This window comes from Gigantopelta aegis, chromosome 14 (assembly GCF_016097555.1).
Source record: "Gigantopelta aegis isolate Gae_Host chromosome 14, Gae_host_genome, whole genome shotgun sequence".
NCBI lineage: Eukaryota > Metazoa > Mollusca > Gastropoda > Neomphalida > Peltospiridae > Gigantopelta > Gigantopelta aegis.
Window position 1 is genome coordinate 2,472,715 of NC_054712.1, and position 15,101 is coordinate 2,487,815.

Below are 15,101 nucleotides of genomic sequence, written 5' to 3' on the forward strand. Positions count from 1 at the left end.
CCACTAACCCACTGTACTCGACAGACTTCTCTCTCACTAACCACTAACCCACTGTACTCGACAGTCTTCTGTCTCACTAAACACTAACCCACCGTACTCGACAGTCTTCTCTCTCACTAACCGCTAACCCACTGTACTCGATAGACAGACCTCTCTCTTACTAACCACTAACCCACTGTGTACGACAGTCTGCTCTCTTACTAACCATTAACCCACTTTACTCGACAGTCTTCTGTCTCACTAACCACTAACCCACTGTACTCGACAGACAGACCTCTCTCTTACTAACCACTAACCCACTGTGTACGGCAGTCTGCTCTCTTACTAACCATTAACCCACTTTATTCGACAGTCTTCTGTCTCACTAACCACTAACCCACTGTACTCGACAGTCTTCTCTCTCACTAACCACTAACCCACTGTACTCGACATACAGACCTCTCTCTTACTAACCACTAACCCACCGTACTCGACAGTCTTCTCTCTTACTAACCACTAACCCACCGTACTCGACCGTCGTCTCTCACACATTCACTGGATTTGGCAGAAAAAGGCGGATGTGGTGGGGGTCTGGGGACCCTCCCCCAGGAAATGTTTTTAATGCAGGCCCTCAGATGCGATCTGAGCAACTCATAAGGCCCATAATACAGTTTAAAATTTTGTGAATTTTTTCAGATTTTTAATGTAATTTTTTTTCCATTTTCCTCTGATCCTTGTAATAACACCATATGATATGATAGATCAACCCGCTCATAAATAATATGTTTGTTTGTTTTATTTTGTGTGCTGATAGTTTGTTATGCTTCACTGCTGAATGAAATAAAAAGATATAATTTGTGATGTATTTGTTTATTTTGCTATAATAAGCCTATTGATAATCTATTCATTCCAAAGACAAGGGGACAGTGAAGATAGATGGCCAGCAAGGCAGGGAAATCACAATTTATTCAATTGTGAGTAAGTCTGTGATTTGTCTTCCTTGCCCAAAGTTTCACTGCAGCCTTAAAAGGAAATCTCTCGATTGGTGTAAGAATGATTCTGTAATTATGTTAAGTATTTTTTCACTGGGATCGCCGTATTCTTTGCATGAACATCTCCACCAATGTCTTTAAAGCACCGTAGCAAACGCGTTGATTAATTAAATTTACAAACTACGCAATAATTATGACTAACTCCTATTACGAGATATGCTCAACCAAATACATGTATTAAAACAATAAAGAACAATAATAAAAAAAAAAAAAAAAAAACCGATCTATACATCGAACTAAAATCTCGCGGCTTGTTAACTATTATCTGATATTCGTATACAGACCGCGGTTTCGACATTGTCGCGATGATCTAAATTTAGACAACAAACACGCTACACCAGTCAGACTGGTTATTACACTAAGTTACGTTAAACATATTGATAAGGTTGGGAACCAGTTAAAACGCTCGGCTATTTTCGTTTTGAACTTTGTAATCGTTAGGTTTTTACGAATTATAAAAATAATAATATAACATCGATTGACATCGGAAATACTTTCCGTCAACCATGACGCACAAAGATTTTATTTGGGAGTATTTTAGGTAAATACTGCATCAAATACACAGGATTTCTGTGTCATGTGGATGAAGCGCAGCAGTCGAGCAGACGACAGACGATAGGTCTCAGTGGTGGGCTCAATTCCAAGTAGACCCGCTAGCTGTGAGATTTCAGCCTCATAAATTGAACAAAATGCCATTCATTTTAATCAAGAGACTACTTATATTCGCATGGGATTGTTCTCACCTAAAGAACTTGACTAGCGGGCCTATGCCCGCTTGTTCATGAGATTGTTTCATGTCGTTTTATATCAGCTGGATCAGCGCATGCGCATCAATCTAATTAAAATTAGCTCCACTATTACATGTGGATCTTAAGACAGCCAGTTGGAGCTCATGTCCACCAATCAAAACCTTACTTGCAGAATCCTGCCAGTGATTTAAAAATAATTTGAAAATATTCCGAATTATCCTGAGGGTATACGACATGTTTCGTGTGAATTACGAATGCCTTAAAACATGTTTTATTTTATAAAATAAATAATTTGTAATGTAAAACAAAAGACTGATTTAGTTTTTTTTAATTTTATAAATAAATAAATAATTTTTAATGTAAAATTGAAGACTGATAACCCACCCCGTACGTATTGGTATGGTTCGCTGTACTGCGGCCACTAAAATAGACTAGCCCGATATTTTTAGAATTTGTATGCTCCTAAATAACGTTATAAAAGGCGAAGTGTGATTGGTCAATATTTAAATTATTATTTACAGACGAAATGTTAACTGGACATTGGGGACTACGCAGTGTTGTTAGTTTTAAATCACTGCCAGGATTCTGCAAGTAAGGTTTTGATTGGTGGACATTACCTCCAACTGGCTGTCTTTAGATCCACATGTAATAGTGGAGCTAATTTTAATTAGATTGCGGAAAAGTACGTCACAATTGTTTTAAACTGTTTTCATGGTGAAAATAAAGAATTGTTTAATGCCAGGTGATAAAAGTAGTGGTGGTCGGAAAAAGCACGTCTTCAGCTTAGTGATGGTCGGGCATGTCTGAGTGCTGGCAAGGCCGACCAGTGCCGACCAGCGCGGGCAGAACGCTGGTCTTCTCTTACTAACCACTAACCTACTGTACTCGACAGTCTTCTCTCTCACTAACCACTAACCCATTGTACTTAACAGACAGACCTCTCTCACTAACCACTAACCTTCTGTACTCGACAGACCTCTCTGACTAACCCCTAGCCTTCTGTACTCGACAGACAAACTTCTCTCTCACTAACCACTAACCTTCTGTACTCGACAAACTTCTCTCTGACTAACCACTAATCCACTGTACTCGACAGACAAACCTCTCTCACTAACCACTAACCTTCTGTACTCGACAGATAACAAACTTCTCTCTCACTAACCACTAACCTTCTGTACTCGACAAACCTCTCTCACTAACCACTAACCTTCTGTACTCGACAGACAACAAACTTCTCTCTCACTAACCACTAACCTTCTGTACTCGACAGACAGACTTCTCTATCACTAACCCACTGTACTCGACAGACAACAAACCTCTCTCTCACTAACCACTAACCTTCTGTACTCGACAAACTTCTCTATCACTAACCACTAACCCACTGTACTCGACAGACAGACCTCTCTCTTACTAACCACTAACCCACTGTACTTGACAGACAGACCTCTCTCTTACTAACCACTAACCCACTGTACTCGACAGACAGTCTTCTCTTTCACTAACCACTAACCCACCGTACTCGACAGTCTTCACTCTCACTAACCACTAACCCACTGTACTCGACAGTCTTCTCTCTCACTAACCACTAACCCACCGTACTCGACAGTCTTCTCTCTCACTAACCACTAACCCACTGTACTCGACAGTCTTCTCTCTCACTAACCACTAACCCACCGTACTCGACAGTCTTCACTCTCACTAACCACTAACCCACTGTACTCGACAGACAGACTTCTCTATCATTAACCCACTGTACTAACCCACTGTACTCGACAGACAACAAACCTCTCTCTTACTAACCACTAACCCACTGTACTGACAGACAGACCTCTCTCTTACTAACCACTAACCCACTGTACTCGACAGACAGTCTTCTCTTTCACTAACCACTAACCCACCGTACTCGACAGTCTTCACTCTCACTAACCACTAACCCACTGTACTCGACAGTCTTCTCTCTCACTAACCACTAACCCACCGTACTCGACAGTCTTCACTCTCACTAACCACTAACCCACTGTACTCGACAGTCTTCTCTCTCACTAACCACTAACCCACCGTACTCGACAGTCTTCTCTCTCACTAACCACTAACCCACCGTACTCGACAGTCTTCTCTCTCACTAACCACTAACCCACTGTACTCGACAGTCTTCTCTCTCACTAACCACTAACCCACTGTACTCGACAGTCTTCTCTCTCACTAACCACTAACCCACCGTACTCGACAGTCTTCTCTCTCACTAACCACTAACCCACCGTACTCGACAGCCTTCTCTCTCACTAACCATTAACCCATTGTACTCGACAGTCCTCTTCCACTAACCACTAACCCACCGTACTCGACAGTCTTCTCTCTTACTAACCACTAACCCACTGTACTCGACAGTCTTCTCTCTCACTAACCACTAACCCATTGTACTTAACAGACAGACCTCTCTCACTAACCACTAACCTTCTGTACTCGACAGACCTCTCTGACTAACCCCTAGCCTTCTGTACTCGACAGACAAACTTCTCTCTCACTAACCACTAACCTTCTGTACTCGACAAACTTCTCTCTGACTAACCACTAATCCACTGTACTCGACAGACAAACCTCTCTCACTAACCACTAACCTTCTGTACTCGACAGATAACAAACTTCTCTCTCACTAACCACTAACCTTCTGTACTCGACAAACCTCTCTCACTAACCACTAACCTTCTGTACTCGACAGACAACAAACTTCTCTCTCACTAACCACTAACCTTCTGTACTCGACAGACAGACTTCTCTATCACTAACCCACTGTACTCGACAGACAACAAACCTCTCTCTCACTAACCACTAACCTTCTGTACTCGACAAACTTCTCTATCACTAACCACTAACCCACTGTACTCGACAGACAGACCTCTCTCTTACTAACCACTAACCCACTGTACTTGACAGACAGACCTCTCTCTTACTAACCACTAACCCACTGTACTCGACAGACAGTCTTCTCTTTCACTAACCACTAACCCACCGTACTCGACAGTCTTCACTCTCACTAACCACTAACCCACTGTACTCGACAGTCTTCTCTCTCACTAACCACTAACCCACCGTACTCGACAGTCTTCTCTCTCACTAACCACTAACCCACTGTACTCGACAGTCTTCTCTCTCACTAACCACTAACCCACCGTACTCGACAGTCTTCACTCTCACTAACCACTAACCCACTGTACTCGACAGACAGACTTCTCTATCATTAACCCACTGTACTCGACAGACAACAAACCTCTCTCTTACTAACCACTAACCCACTGTACTTGACAGACAGACCTCTCTCTTACTAACCACTAACCCACTGTACTCGACAGACAGTCTTCTCTTTCACTAACCACTAACCCACCGTACTCGACAGTCTTCACTCTCACTAACCACTAACCCACTGTACTCGACAGTCTTCTCTCTCACTAACCACTAACCCACCGTACTCGACAGTCTTCACTCTCACTAACCACTAACCCACTGTACTCGACAGTCTTCTCTCTCACTAACCACTAACCCACCGTACTCGACAGTCTTCTCTCTCACTAACCACTAACCCACCGTACTCGACAGTCTTCTCTCTCACTAACCACTAACCCACTGTACTCGACAGTCTTCTCTCTCACTAACCACTAACCCACTGTACTCGACAGTCTTCTCTCTGACTAACCACTAACCCACCGTACTCGACAGTCTTCTCTCTCACTAACCACTAACCCACCGTACTCGACAGCCTTCTCTCTCACTAACCATTAACCCATTGTACTCGACAGTCCTCTTCCACTAACCACTAACCCACCGTACTCGACAGTCTTCTCTCTTACTAACCACTAACCCACTGTACTCGACAGTCTTCTCTCTCATTAACCACTAACCCACTGTACTCAACAGTCTTCTCTCACTAACCACTAACCCACCGTACTCGACAGTCTTCTCTCTAACCACTAACCCACCGTACTCGACAATCTTCTCTCTTACTAACCACTAACCCACCGTACTCGACAGTCGTCTCTCAGACATTCACTGATTTGGCAGAAAAAGGCGGATGTGGCGGGGGTTTGGGGACCCTCCCCCAGGAAATGTTTTTAATGCAGTCCCTCAGATGCGATCTGAGCAACTCATAAGGCCCATAATACAGTTTAAAATTTTGTGAATTTTTTCAGATTTTTAATGTAATTTTTTTCTATTTTCCTCTGATCCTTGTAATAACACCATATGATATGATAGATCAACCTGCTCATAAATAATAAGTTTGTTTGTTTGTTTTATTTTGTGTGCTGATAGTTTGTTATGCTTCACTGCTGAATGAAATTTTAAAAAAGATATAATTTGTGAGTCATTTGTTTATTTTGCTATAATAAGCCTATTCAGGCTATTGATAATCTATTCATTCCAAAGACAAGGGGACAGTGAAGATAGATGGCCAGCAAGGCAGGGAAATCACAATTTATTCAATTGTGAGTAAGTCTGCGATTTGTCTTCCTTGCCCAAACTTTCACTGCAGCCTTGAAAGGAAATCTCTCGATTGGTGTAAGAATGATTCTGTAATTATGTAAATTATTTTTTCACTGGGATCGCCGTATTCTTTGCATGAAAATTTCCACCAATGTCTTTAAAGCACCGTAGCAAACGCGTTGATTAATTAAATTTACAAACTACGCAATAATTATGACTAACTCCTATTACGAGATATGCTCAACCAAATACATGTATTAAAACAATAAAGAACAATAATAAATAAAAAATTTAAAAAAACCGATCTATAGATCGAACTAAAATCTCGCGGCTTGTTAACTATAGGAGAAGCCACGGTGACGTCACATGTTTTGATCACGTGGTACCGCATGAGCGCTGGTAGGCAAGAAACCAGTTGATAATACTGGCATTAGTAGTAATGAACAATTGAATGTTTTTCCGTCAATTAAATCATTGTAGACTAGTTTTGATGAATGGTATTTTGTCATGGTAATTTCATACGTTGTTGTTAGATGCACAAGTCACTGTAGTAAGGATTATGAAATTAGTTACATCAAATACAGTGGAAGCGAAACGTTGAACAATTAAAGCTGACAACAATCAACTTTGCCCATCCCCCAACGGAGATCGTCATTTTATACAAGGTTTGTTGTATGCTATTCATTCGTAATACTAATACACGTCAGTATTTATTGAAATGAAAAATTTAATGGATAATAAAATAAAATAATAATAAAAGCCCCCACCAAACTGACATGGAAACAAAGATACCCTGTGAACAGTAGGCCTACCCAGTCAATCGACAAACAACGTTTTATGTAACTTTTTGTTTGTATTGACAGATCCATTATAGTGGGTAAAACAAAAATCTGAATATATTTTATATTGTATTATGCCATAAAATATGTAGGTGGCTGGAGTATTTATATTTTTAATTAAATAACAGGGAGCTGTGTGTGTGTGTGTGTGTGTGTGTGTGTGTGTGTGTGTGTGTGTGTGTGTGTGTGTGTGCAATCAAGCATATATATATTGTTTCATATGAAAATGGTTCTGAAATATTTCCATTTATTAATTATATTATATGTTAATTATAATGTTTTACTTTTTTTTATTGAAGAAGTGATCCACAGGTGTATTTGTAATGTGTAAGTTGATTTTTTAATAATAAAATAAAAGGTATACACATTTCAGGGTGGGATATCAGATGTATTAAATCATTTGTTTGGGATTAAAAATAAATAAATAATAATAATAATAAAACTGGATATTGATCCACAAGTTGGTGATAGCCACCATATTTTATTAAAAACATAAATTATGTTACATGCATTTATTATATAAGTTATCTGAATTTGTTTGCAGCAAATAAAGAAAGAAAAGGGGAGCTGATTGTATTTATAAGTATTATTGTCATCAGTGACAGATGTCAATATGTCTTCACAAATACATTTATGTGTATTCAAATATTTCAATAATATTCAATATATATGTCCTTGACCAACATCTTGGGCTTACATGATACAGTCAAAAAATGCTATAGTTACTAGTACTAATATGTACACAATATAAAACTTTCATACTTATATATCATAGAAATTTACAAATTTTCATATTTTTTTCTAGGTATCAGTGATCCCTGTTTATGGACAAAAAGAGAACCAGCAACTCTTGGATGAAAAATGGGCCTTTCACGAAGAATTAAGGGTGTTTAAGTTTTAGGGTGAATTAAGGGATGCTAAGGAGAACACTGGTATCAGATTCAGCGATTCTTTTCTACGGTATCTCATGTTTCTGTGCATAAGAAGGATACCAGAACTTTTTTCACTGACTTTCCAAACTACCATATGCAATATTATTGGGGCTATTCAGTATGTGATGATGACATTGATAACACTTGTATTTAATCTTTTTTTTTACCAGGATCTCTATTTTCTAATAAAAACAGACTTTACAAAATCAATAAAATTATATCCAGAAACAATAGACAACACATATGTATTATTTTCTTTTTCTATTATAATTATAAACCAATGATCAAATGATATTTGCATTGTGTTAATGTGTGTCTTAAATTAAAACATTGTATTGTTACCATTTACAGTAATTTGTTGTTTTAACTGGTTTATTAATCAGGTTGAAAGTGATAGCCTTTGAAACTGTGCCTCTTGTCAAAGGTAACTGACACTTTGGGATTTGAAAGGAAGGAATCTTTTATTTAACAATGCACTCAAGTCATTTTAATTATGGATATATGGAGTCGGACATGTTTAGGGATCACACAGATAATATTAGGGAGGAAACCTGCTGCTGTCACACAATGGATTACTCTTTCCAATTAACAATAAGGGGTCTTTTATATGCATCAGCCCACAGACAGGATATGCCCCTGCGTGTGCTGTAACCTCACTGTGGTGCAGGGGTGTAACATTCTCTTTGAGAATGGCCAATACAGCACAAAATTTAAGTTTTTAGTAAAATTCAGTATCCGTAAAATTCTGTGATATTTGTGTTTTTGCACAGTTCTTTACACTGTTTTTGTTTAAGTCTTGAATTTTTATATTGATGTTGATCATCACTTTATTTATTTGCATTACCATAGTTTGACACCCAATAGCCGATGTATTTTTCGTGCTGGGGTGTCGTTAAACATTCATTCATTCATTCATTCATTACAGACAGGATAATAAATAGTGTAGCCTTTGTTACACCAGTTGTAGAGCACTGGCTGGAATGAGAAATAAACCCTATAGGACCACCAACAGGAATCAATCCTAGATCGACTGCGTATTAAACTAGGTCCTGGCCTGCATGGGATTAGGCGATTAAAATATTAATGGCAATTTTTGTATATATATATATATATATATATATATAAAATAATGCTACAAAATGTTCTGAAGATGGAACCGCAAAGATGAGGGACCAAGTAAATTTGAAATGTATCCTGTTTAAAAGGCTAAGTTCTGTACTAATATTTAAAAAGGGACGCTCTAGCTAGAGGGAGCAATGTATGTGTGGTCATGGAATATGTATGGAAACTAAATTTAGGTTCCTCCATTTTAATACAATGTGTTAATATGTATCCGATATCATCAAGTTTAAGGAATGAAAAAGGACGATAAAATTAATAGTTTTAAAGTTTTTGTAAAGTTTTCTAATAAGATACTTGCTTAAATTTATTGTTGATGAAAAGCCTTACAAATGAACCAGTAGACAAGTCATGTGTTATATATATAACTACTGTCTATATATTGTCTACTGGTTGTTCATTTGTAACAAATATTCATATATATATATATATATATACATATATATATATATATATATATATACATATATATATATATATATATATATATATATATATATATATATATATATATATATATATATACATATATATATACATATATATATACATATACATACATATATATATACATATATATATATATATATATATACATATATATATATACATATATATATATACATATATACATATACATATATATAAATATATAAATATATACATATACATATACATACACATACACATACACATACACATACACATACACATACACATACATATATAGATATATATATATATATATATATATATATATATATATATATATATATGGGTTGTTTAAAGAAATAATTTCCTTTAACAAAGTGTAGGCCAATTATTTCTTTTAAACAGTTTTAAATAAAAAATATAGGCCTACTTGTTTTATTTTATTATTTTTATTTGTGTGTGCGCGCGCTCGTTTGTAATGCTTTACTTGAAATATGGACCAGACGCTTTAAAAAGACATGGACTAAAAATATTTATTCAGGTGAAAAGAAAAAGAAAAAAAAGGAAGTTTGCTATAGTTTTGAACCCGGTCAATCGTCAAATTTTATGGGTGGAAAGAGTACATGTATCTCCTCCATACAGGAGCTATGTAGAATAGCGTTCCCGTGCTACAAGCGGTATTTTAAGCACGTTTTGGCCATTCTTTGCTATTCACGCTACGCTAGTTCGCTTTGTTACTATTATTATGGCCATTACGATAGACTTCTGCCTACCAGATGCGCGCGCATGCTGATACGTGACGTCACTTCCCTAAACACATGGCTTCTCCTATTATCTGATATTCGTATACAGACCGCGGTTTCGACATTCTCGCGTTGATCTAAATTTAGACAACAAACACGCTACACCAGTCAGACTGTTTTTACACTAAGTTACGTTAAACATATTGATAAGGTTGGGAACCAGTTAAACTTTTGGGCTATTTTCATTTTGAACTTTGTAATCGTTAGGTTTTTACGAATTAAAAAATAAATAATATAACATCGATTGACATCGGAAATATTTTCCGTCAACCATGACGCACACAGATTTTATTTGGGAGTATTTTAGGTAAATATTGCGTCAAATACACAGGATTTCTGTGTCATGTGGATGAAGCGCAGCAGTCGAGCAGACGACAGACGATAGGTCTCAGTGGTGGGCTCAATTCCAAGTAGACCAGCTAGCTGTGAGATTTCAGCCTCATAAATTGAACAAAATGCCATTCATTTTAATCAAGAGACTACTTATATTCGCATGGGATTGTTCTCACCTAAAGAACTTGTCTAGCGGGCCTATGCCCGCTTGTTCATGACATTGTTTCATGTCGTTTTATATCAGCTGGATCAGCGCATGCGCATCAATCTAATTAAAATTAGCTCCACTATTACATGTGGATCTAAAGACAGCCAGTTGCAGCTCATGTCCACCAATCAAAACCTTACTTGCAGAATCCTGCCAGTGATTTAAAAATAATTTGAAAACATTCCGAATTATCCTGAGGGTATACGACATGTTTCGTGTGAATTACGAATGCCTTAAAACATGTTTTATTTTATAAAATAAATAATTTGTAATGTAAAATTGAAGACTGATAACCCACCCCGTACGTATTGGTATGGTTCGCTGTACTGCGGCCACTAAAATAGACTCGCCCGATATTTTTAGAATTTGTATGCTCCCAAATAACGTTATCAAAGGCGAAGTGTGATTGGTCAATATTTAAATTATTATTTACAGACGAAATGTTAACTGGACATTGGGGACTACGCAGTGTTGTTAGTTTTAAATCACTGCCAGGATTCTGCAAGTAAGGTTTTGATTGGTGGACATGACCTCCAACTGGCTGTCTTTAGATCCACATGTAATAGTGGAGCTAATTTTAATTAGATTGCGGAAAGTACGTCACAATTGTTTTAAACTGTTTTCATGGTGAAAATAAAGAATTATTAATGCCAGGTGATAAAAGTAGTGGTGGTCGGAAAAAGCACTTCTACAGCTTAGTGCTGGTCGGGCATGTCTGAGTGCTGGCAAGGCCGACCAGTGCCGACCAGCGCGGGCAGAACGCTGGTCTTCTCTCTTACTAACCACTAACCTACTGTACTCGACAGTCTTCTCTCTCACTAACCACTAACCTACTGTACTCGACAGTCTTCTCTCTCACTAACCACTAACCTACTGTACTCGACAGTCTTCTCTCTTACTAACCACTAACCCACTGTACTCGACAGACAGACCTCTCTCTTACTAACCACTAACCCACCGTACTCGACAGTCTTCTCTCTTACAAACCACTAACCTACTGTACTCGACAGTCTTCTCTCTTACTAACCACTAACCCACTGTACTCGACAGACTTCTCTCTCACTAACCACTAACCCACTGTACTCGACAGTCTTCTGTCTCACTAAACACTAACCCACCGTACTCGACAGTCTTCTCTCTCACTAACCACTAACCTACTGTACTCGACAGTCTTCTCTCTCACTAACCACTAACCCACTGTACTCGACAGAGAGTCCTCTCTCTTACTAACCACTAACCCACCGTACTCGACAGTCTTCTCTCTTACAAACCACTAACCCACCGTACTCGACAGTCTTCCCTCTTACTAACCACTAACCCACTGTACTCGACAGACTTCTCTCTCACTAACCACTAACCCACTGTACTCGACAGTCTTCTGTCTCACTAAACATTAACCCACCGTACTCGACAGTCTTCTCTCTCACTAACCGCTAACCCACTGTACTCGATAGACAGACCTCTCTCTTACTAACCACTAACCCACTGTGTACGACAGTCTGCTCTCTTACTAACCATTAACCCACTTTACTCGACAGTCTTCTGTCTCACTAACCACTAACCCACTGTACTCGACAGACAGACCTCTCTCTTACTAACCACTAACCCACTGTGTACGGCAGTCTGCTCTATTACTAACCATTAACCCACTTTATTCGACAGTCTTCTGTCTCACTAACCACTAACCCACTGTACTCGACAGTCTTCTCTCTCACTAACCACTAACCCACTGTACTCGACATACAGACCTCTCTCTTACTAACCACTAACCCACCGTACTCGACAGTCTTCTCTCTTACTAACCACTAACCCACCGTACTCGACCGTCGTCTCTCACACATTCACTGGATTTGGCAGAAAAAGGCGGATGTGGTGGGGGTCTGGGGACCCTCCCCCAGGAAATGTTTTTAATGCAGGCCCTCAGATGCGATCTGAGCAACTCATAAGGCCCATAATACAGTTTAAAATTTTGTGAATTTTTTCAGATTTTTAATGTAATTTTTTTTCCATTTTCCTCTGATCCTTGTAATAACACCATATGATATGATAGATCAACCCGCTCATAAATAATATGTTTGTTTGTTTTATTTTGTGTGCTGATAGTTTGTTATGCTTCACTGCTGAATGAAATAAAAAGATATAATTTGTGATGTATTTGTTTATTTTGCTATAATAAGCCTATTGATAATCTATTCATTCCAAAGATAAGGGGACAGTGAAGATAGATGGCCAGCAAGGCAGGGAATTCACAATTTATTCAATTGTGAATAAGTCTGTGATTTGTCTTCCTTGCCCAAAGTTTCACTGCAGCCTTGAAAGGAAATCTCTCGATTGGTGTAAGAATGATTCTGTAATTATGTTAAGTATTTTTTCACTGGGATCGCCGTATTCTTTGCATGAACATCTCCACCAATGTCTTTAAAGCACCGTAGCAAACGCGTTGATTAATTAAATTTACAAACTACGCAATAATTATGACTAACTCCTATTACGAGATATGCTCAACCAAATACATGTATTAAAACAATAAAGAACAATAATAAATAAAAAAAAAAAAAAACCGATCTATAGATCGAACTAAAATCTCGCGGCTTGTTAACTATAGGAGAAGCCACGGTGACGTCACATGTTTTGATCACGTGGTACCGCATGAGCGCTGGTAGGCAAGAAACCAGTTGATAATACTGGCATTAGTAGTAATGAACAATTGAATGTTTTTCCGTCAATTAAATCATTGTAGACTAGTTTTGATGAATGGTATTTTGTCATGGTAATTTCATACGTTGTTGTTAGATGCACAAGTCACTGTAGTAAGGATTATGAAATTAGTTACATCAAATACAGTGGAAGCGAAACGTTGAACAATTAAAGCTGACAACAATCAACTTTGCCCATCCCCCAACGGAGATCGTCATTTTATACAAGGTTTTGTTGTATGCTATTCATTCGTAATACTAATACACGTCAGTATTTATTGAAATGAAAAATTTAATGGATAATAAAATAAAAATAATAATAAAAGCCCCCACCAAACTGACATGGAAACAAAGATACCCTGTGAACAGTAGGCCTACCCAGTCAATCGACAAACAACGTTTTATGTAACTTTTTGTTTGTATTGACAGATCCATTATAGTGGGTAAAACACAAAAATCTGAATATATTTTTATATTGTATTATGCCATAAAATATGTAGGTGGCTGGAGTATTTATATTTTTAATTAAATAACAGGGAGCTGTGTGTGTGTGTGTGTGTGTGTGTGTGTGTGTGTGTGTGTGTGTGTGTGTGTGCAATCAAGCATATATATTGTTTCATATGAAAATGGTTCTGAAATATTTCCATTTATTAATTATATTATATGTTAATTATAATGTTTTACTTTTTTTTATTGAAGAAGTGATCCACAGGTGTATTTGTAATGTGTAAGTTGATTTTTTTAATAATAAAATAAAAGGTATACACATTTCAGGGTGGGATATCAGATGTATTAAATCATTTGTGTTTGGGATTAAAAATAAATAAATAATAATAATAATAAAACTGGATATTGATCCACAAGTTGGTGATAGCCACCATATTTTATTAAAAACATAAATTATGTTACATGCATTTTATTATATAAGTTTATCTGAATTTGTTTGCAGCAAATAAAGAAGAAAAGGGGAGCTGATTGTATTTATAAGTATTATTGTCATCAGTGACAGATGTCAATATGTCTTCACAAATACATTTATGTGTATTCAAATATTTCAATAATATTCAATATATATGTCCTTGACCAACATCTTGGGCTTACATGATACAGTCAAAAAATGCTATAGTTACTAGTACTAATATGTACACAATATAAACTTTCATACTTATATATCATAGAAATTTACAAATTTTCATATTTTTTTCTAGGTATCATTGATCCCTGTTTATGGACAAAAAGAGAACCAGCAACTCTTGGATGAAAAATGGGCCTTTCACGAAGAATTAAGGGTGTTTAAGTTTTAGGGTGAATTAAGGGATGCTAAGGAGAACACTGGTATCAGATTCAGCGATTCTTTTCTACGGTATCTCATGTTTCTGTGCATAAGAAGGATACCAGAACTTTTTTCACTGACTTTCCAAACTACCATAATGCAATTAAAATTCAGTATGTGAAGATGACACTTGATAACACTTTGGTATTT

The 15,101-nt window shown here is 37.3% G+C and overlaps 1 protein-coding gene across 1 annotated transcript in view; it reads right to left on the reverse strand.

Annotated features, from left to right (window-relative positions):
• Positions 1-10,684: 10,684 nt before the first annotated feature.
• Positions 10,685-15,101, reverse strand: part of LOC121388388 (uncharacterized aarF domain-containing protein kinase 5-like) — a 12,011-nt gene continuing 7,594 nt past the window's right edge. The window contains exon 6 of the mRNA XM_041519694.1: positions 10,685-10,819. Coding sequence (XP_041375628.1) covers positions 10,685-10,819 — 135 coding nt within the window. The remainder of the gene's footprint in view (positions 10,820-15,101) is intronic.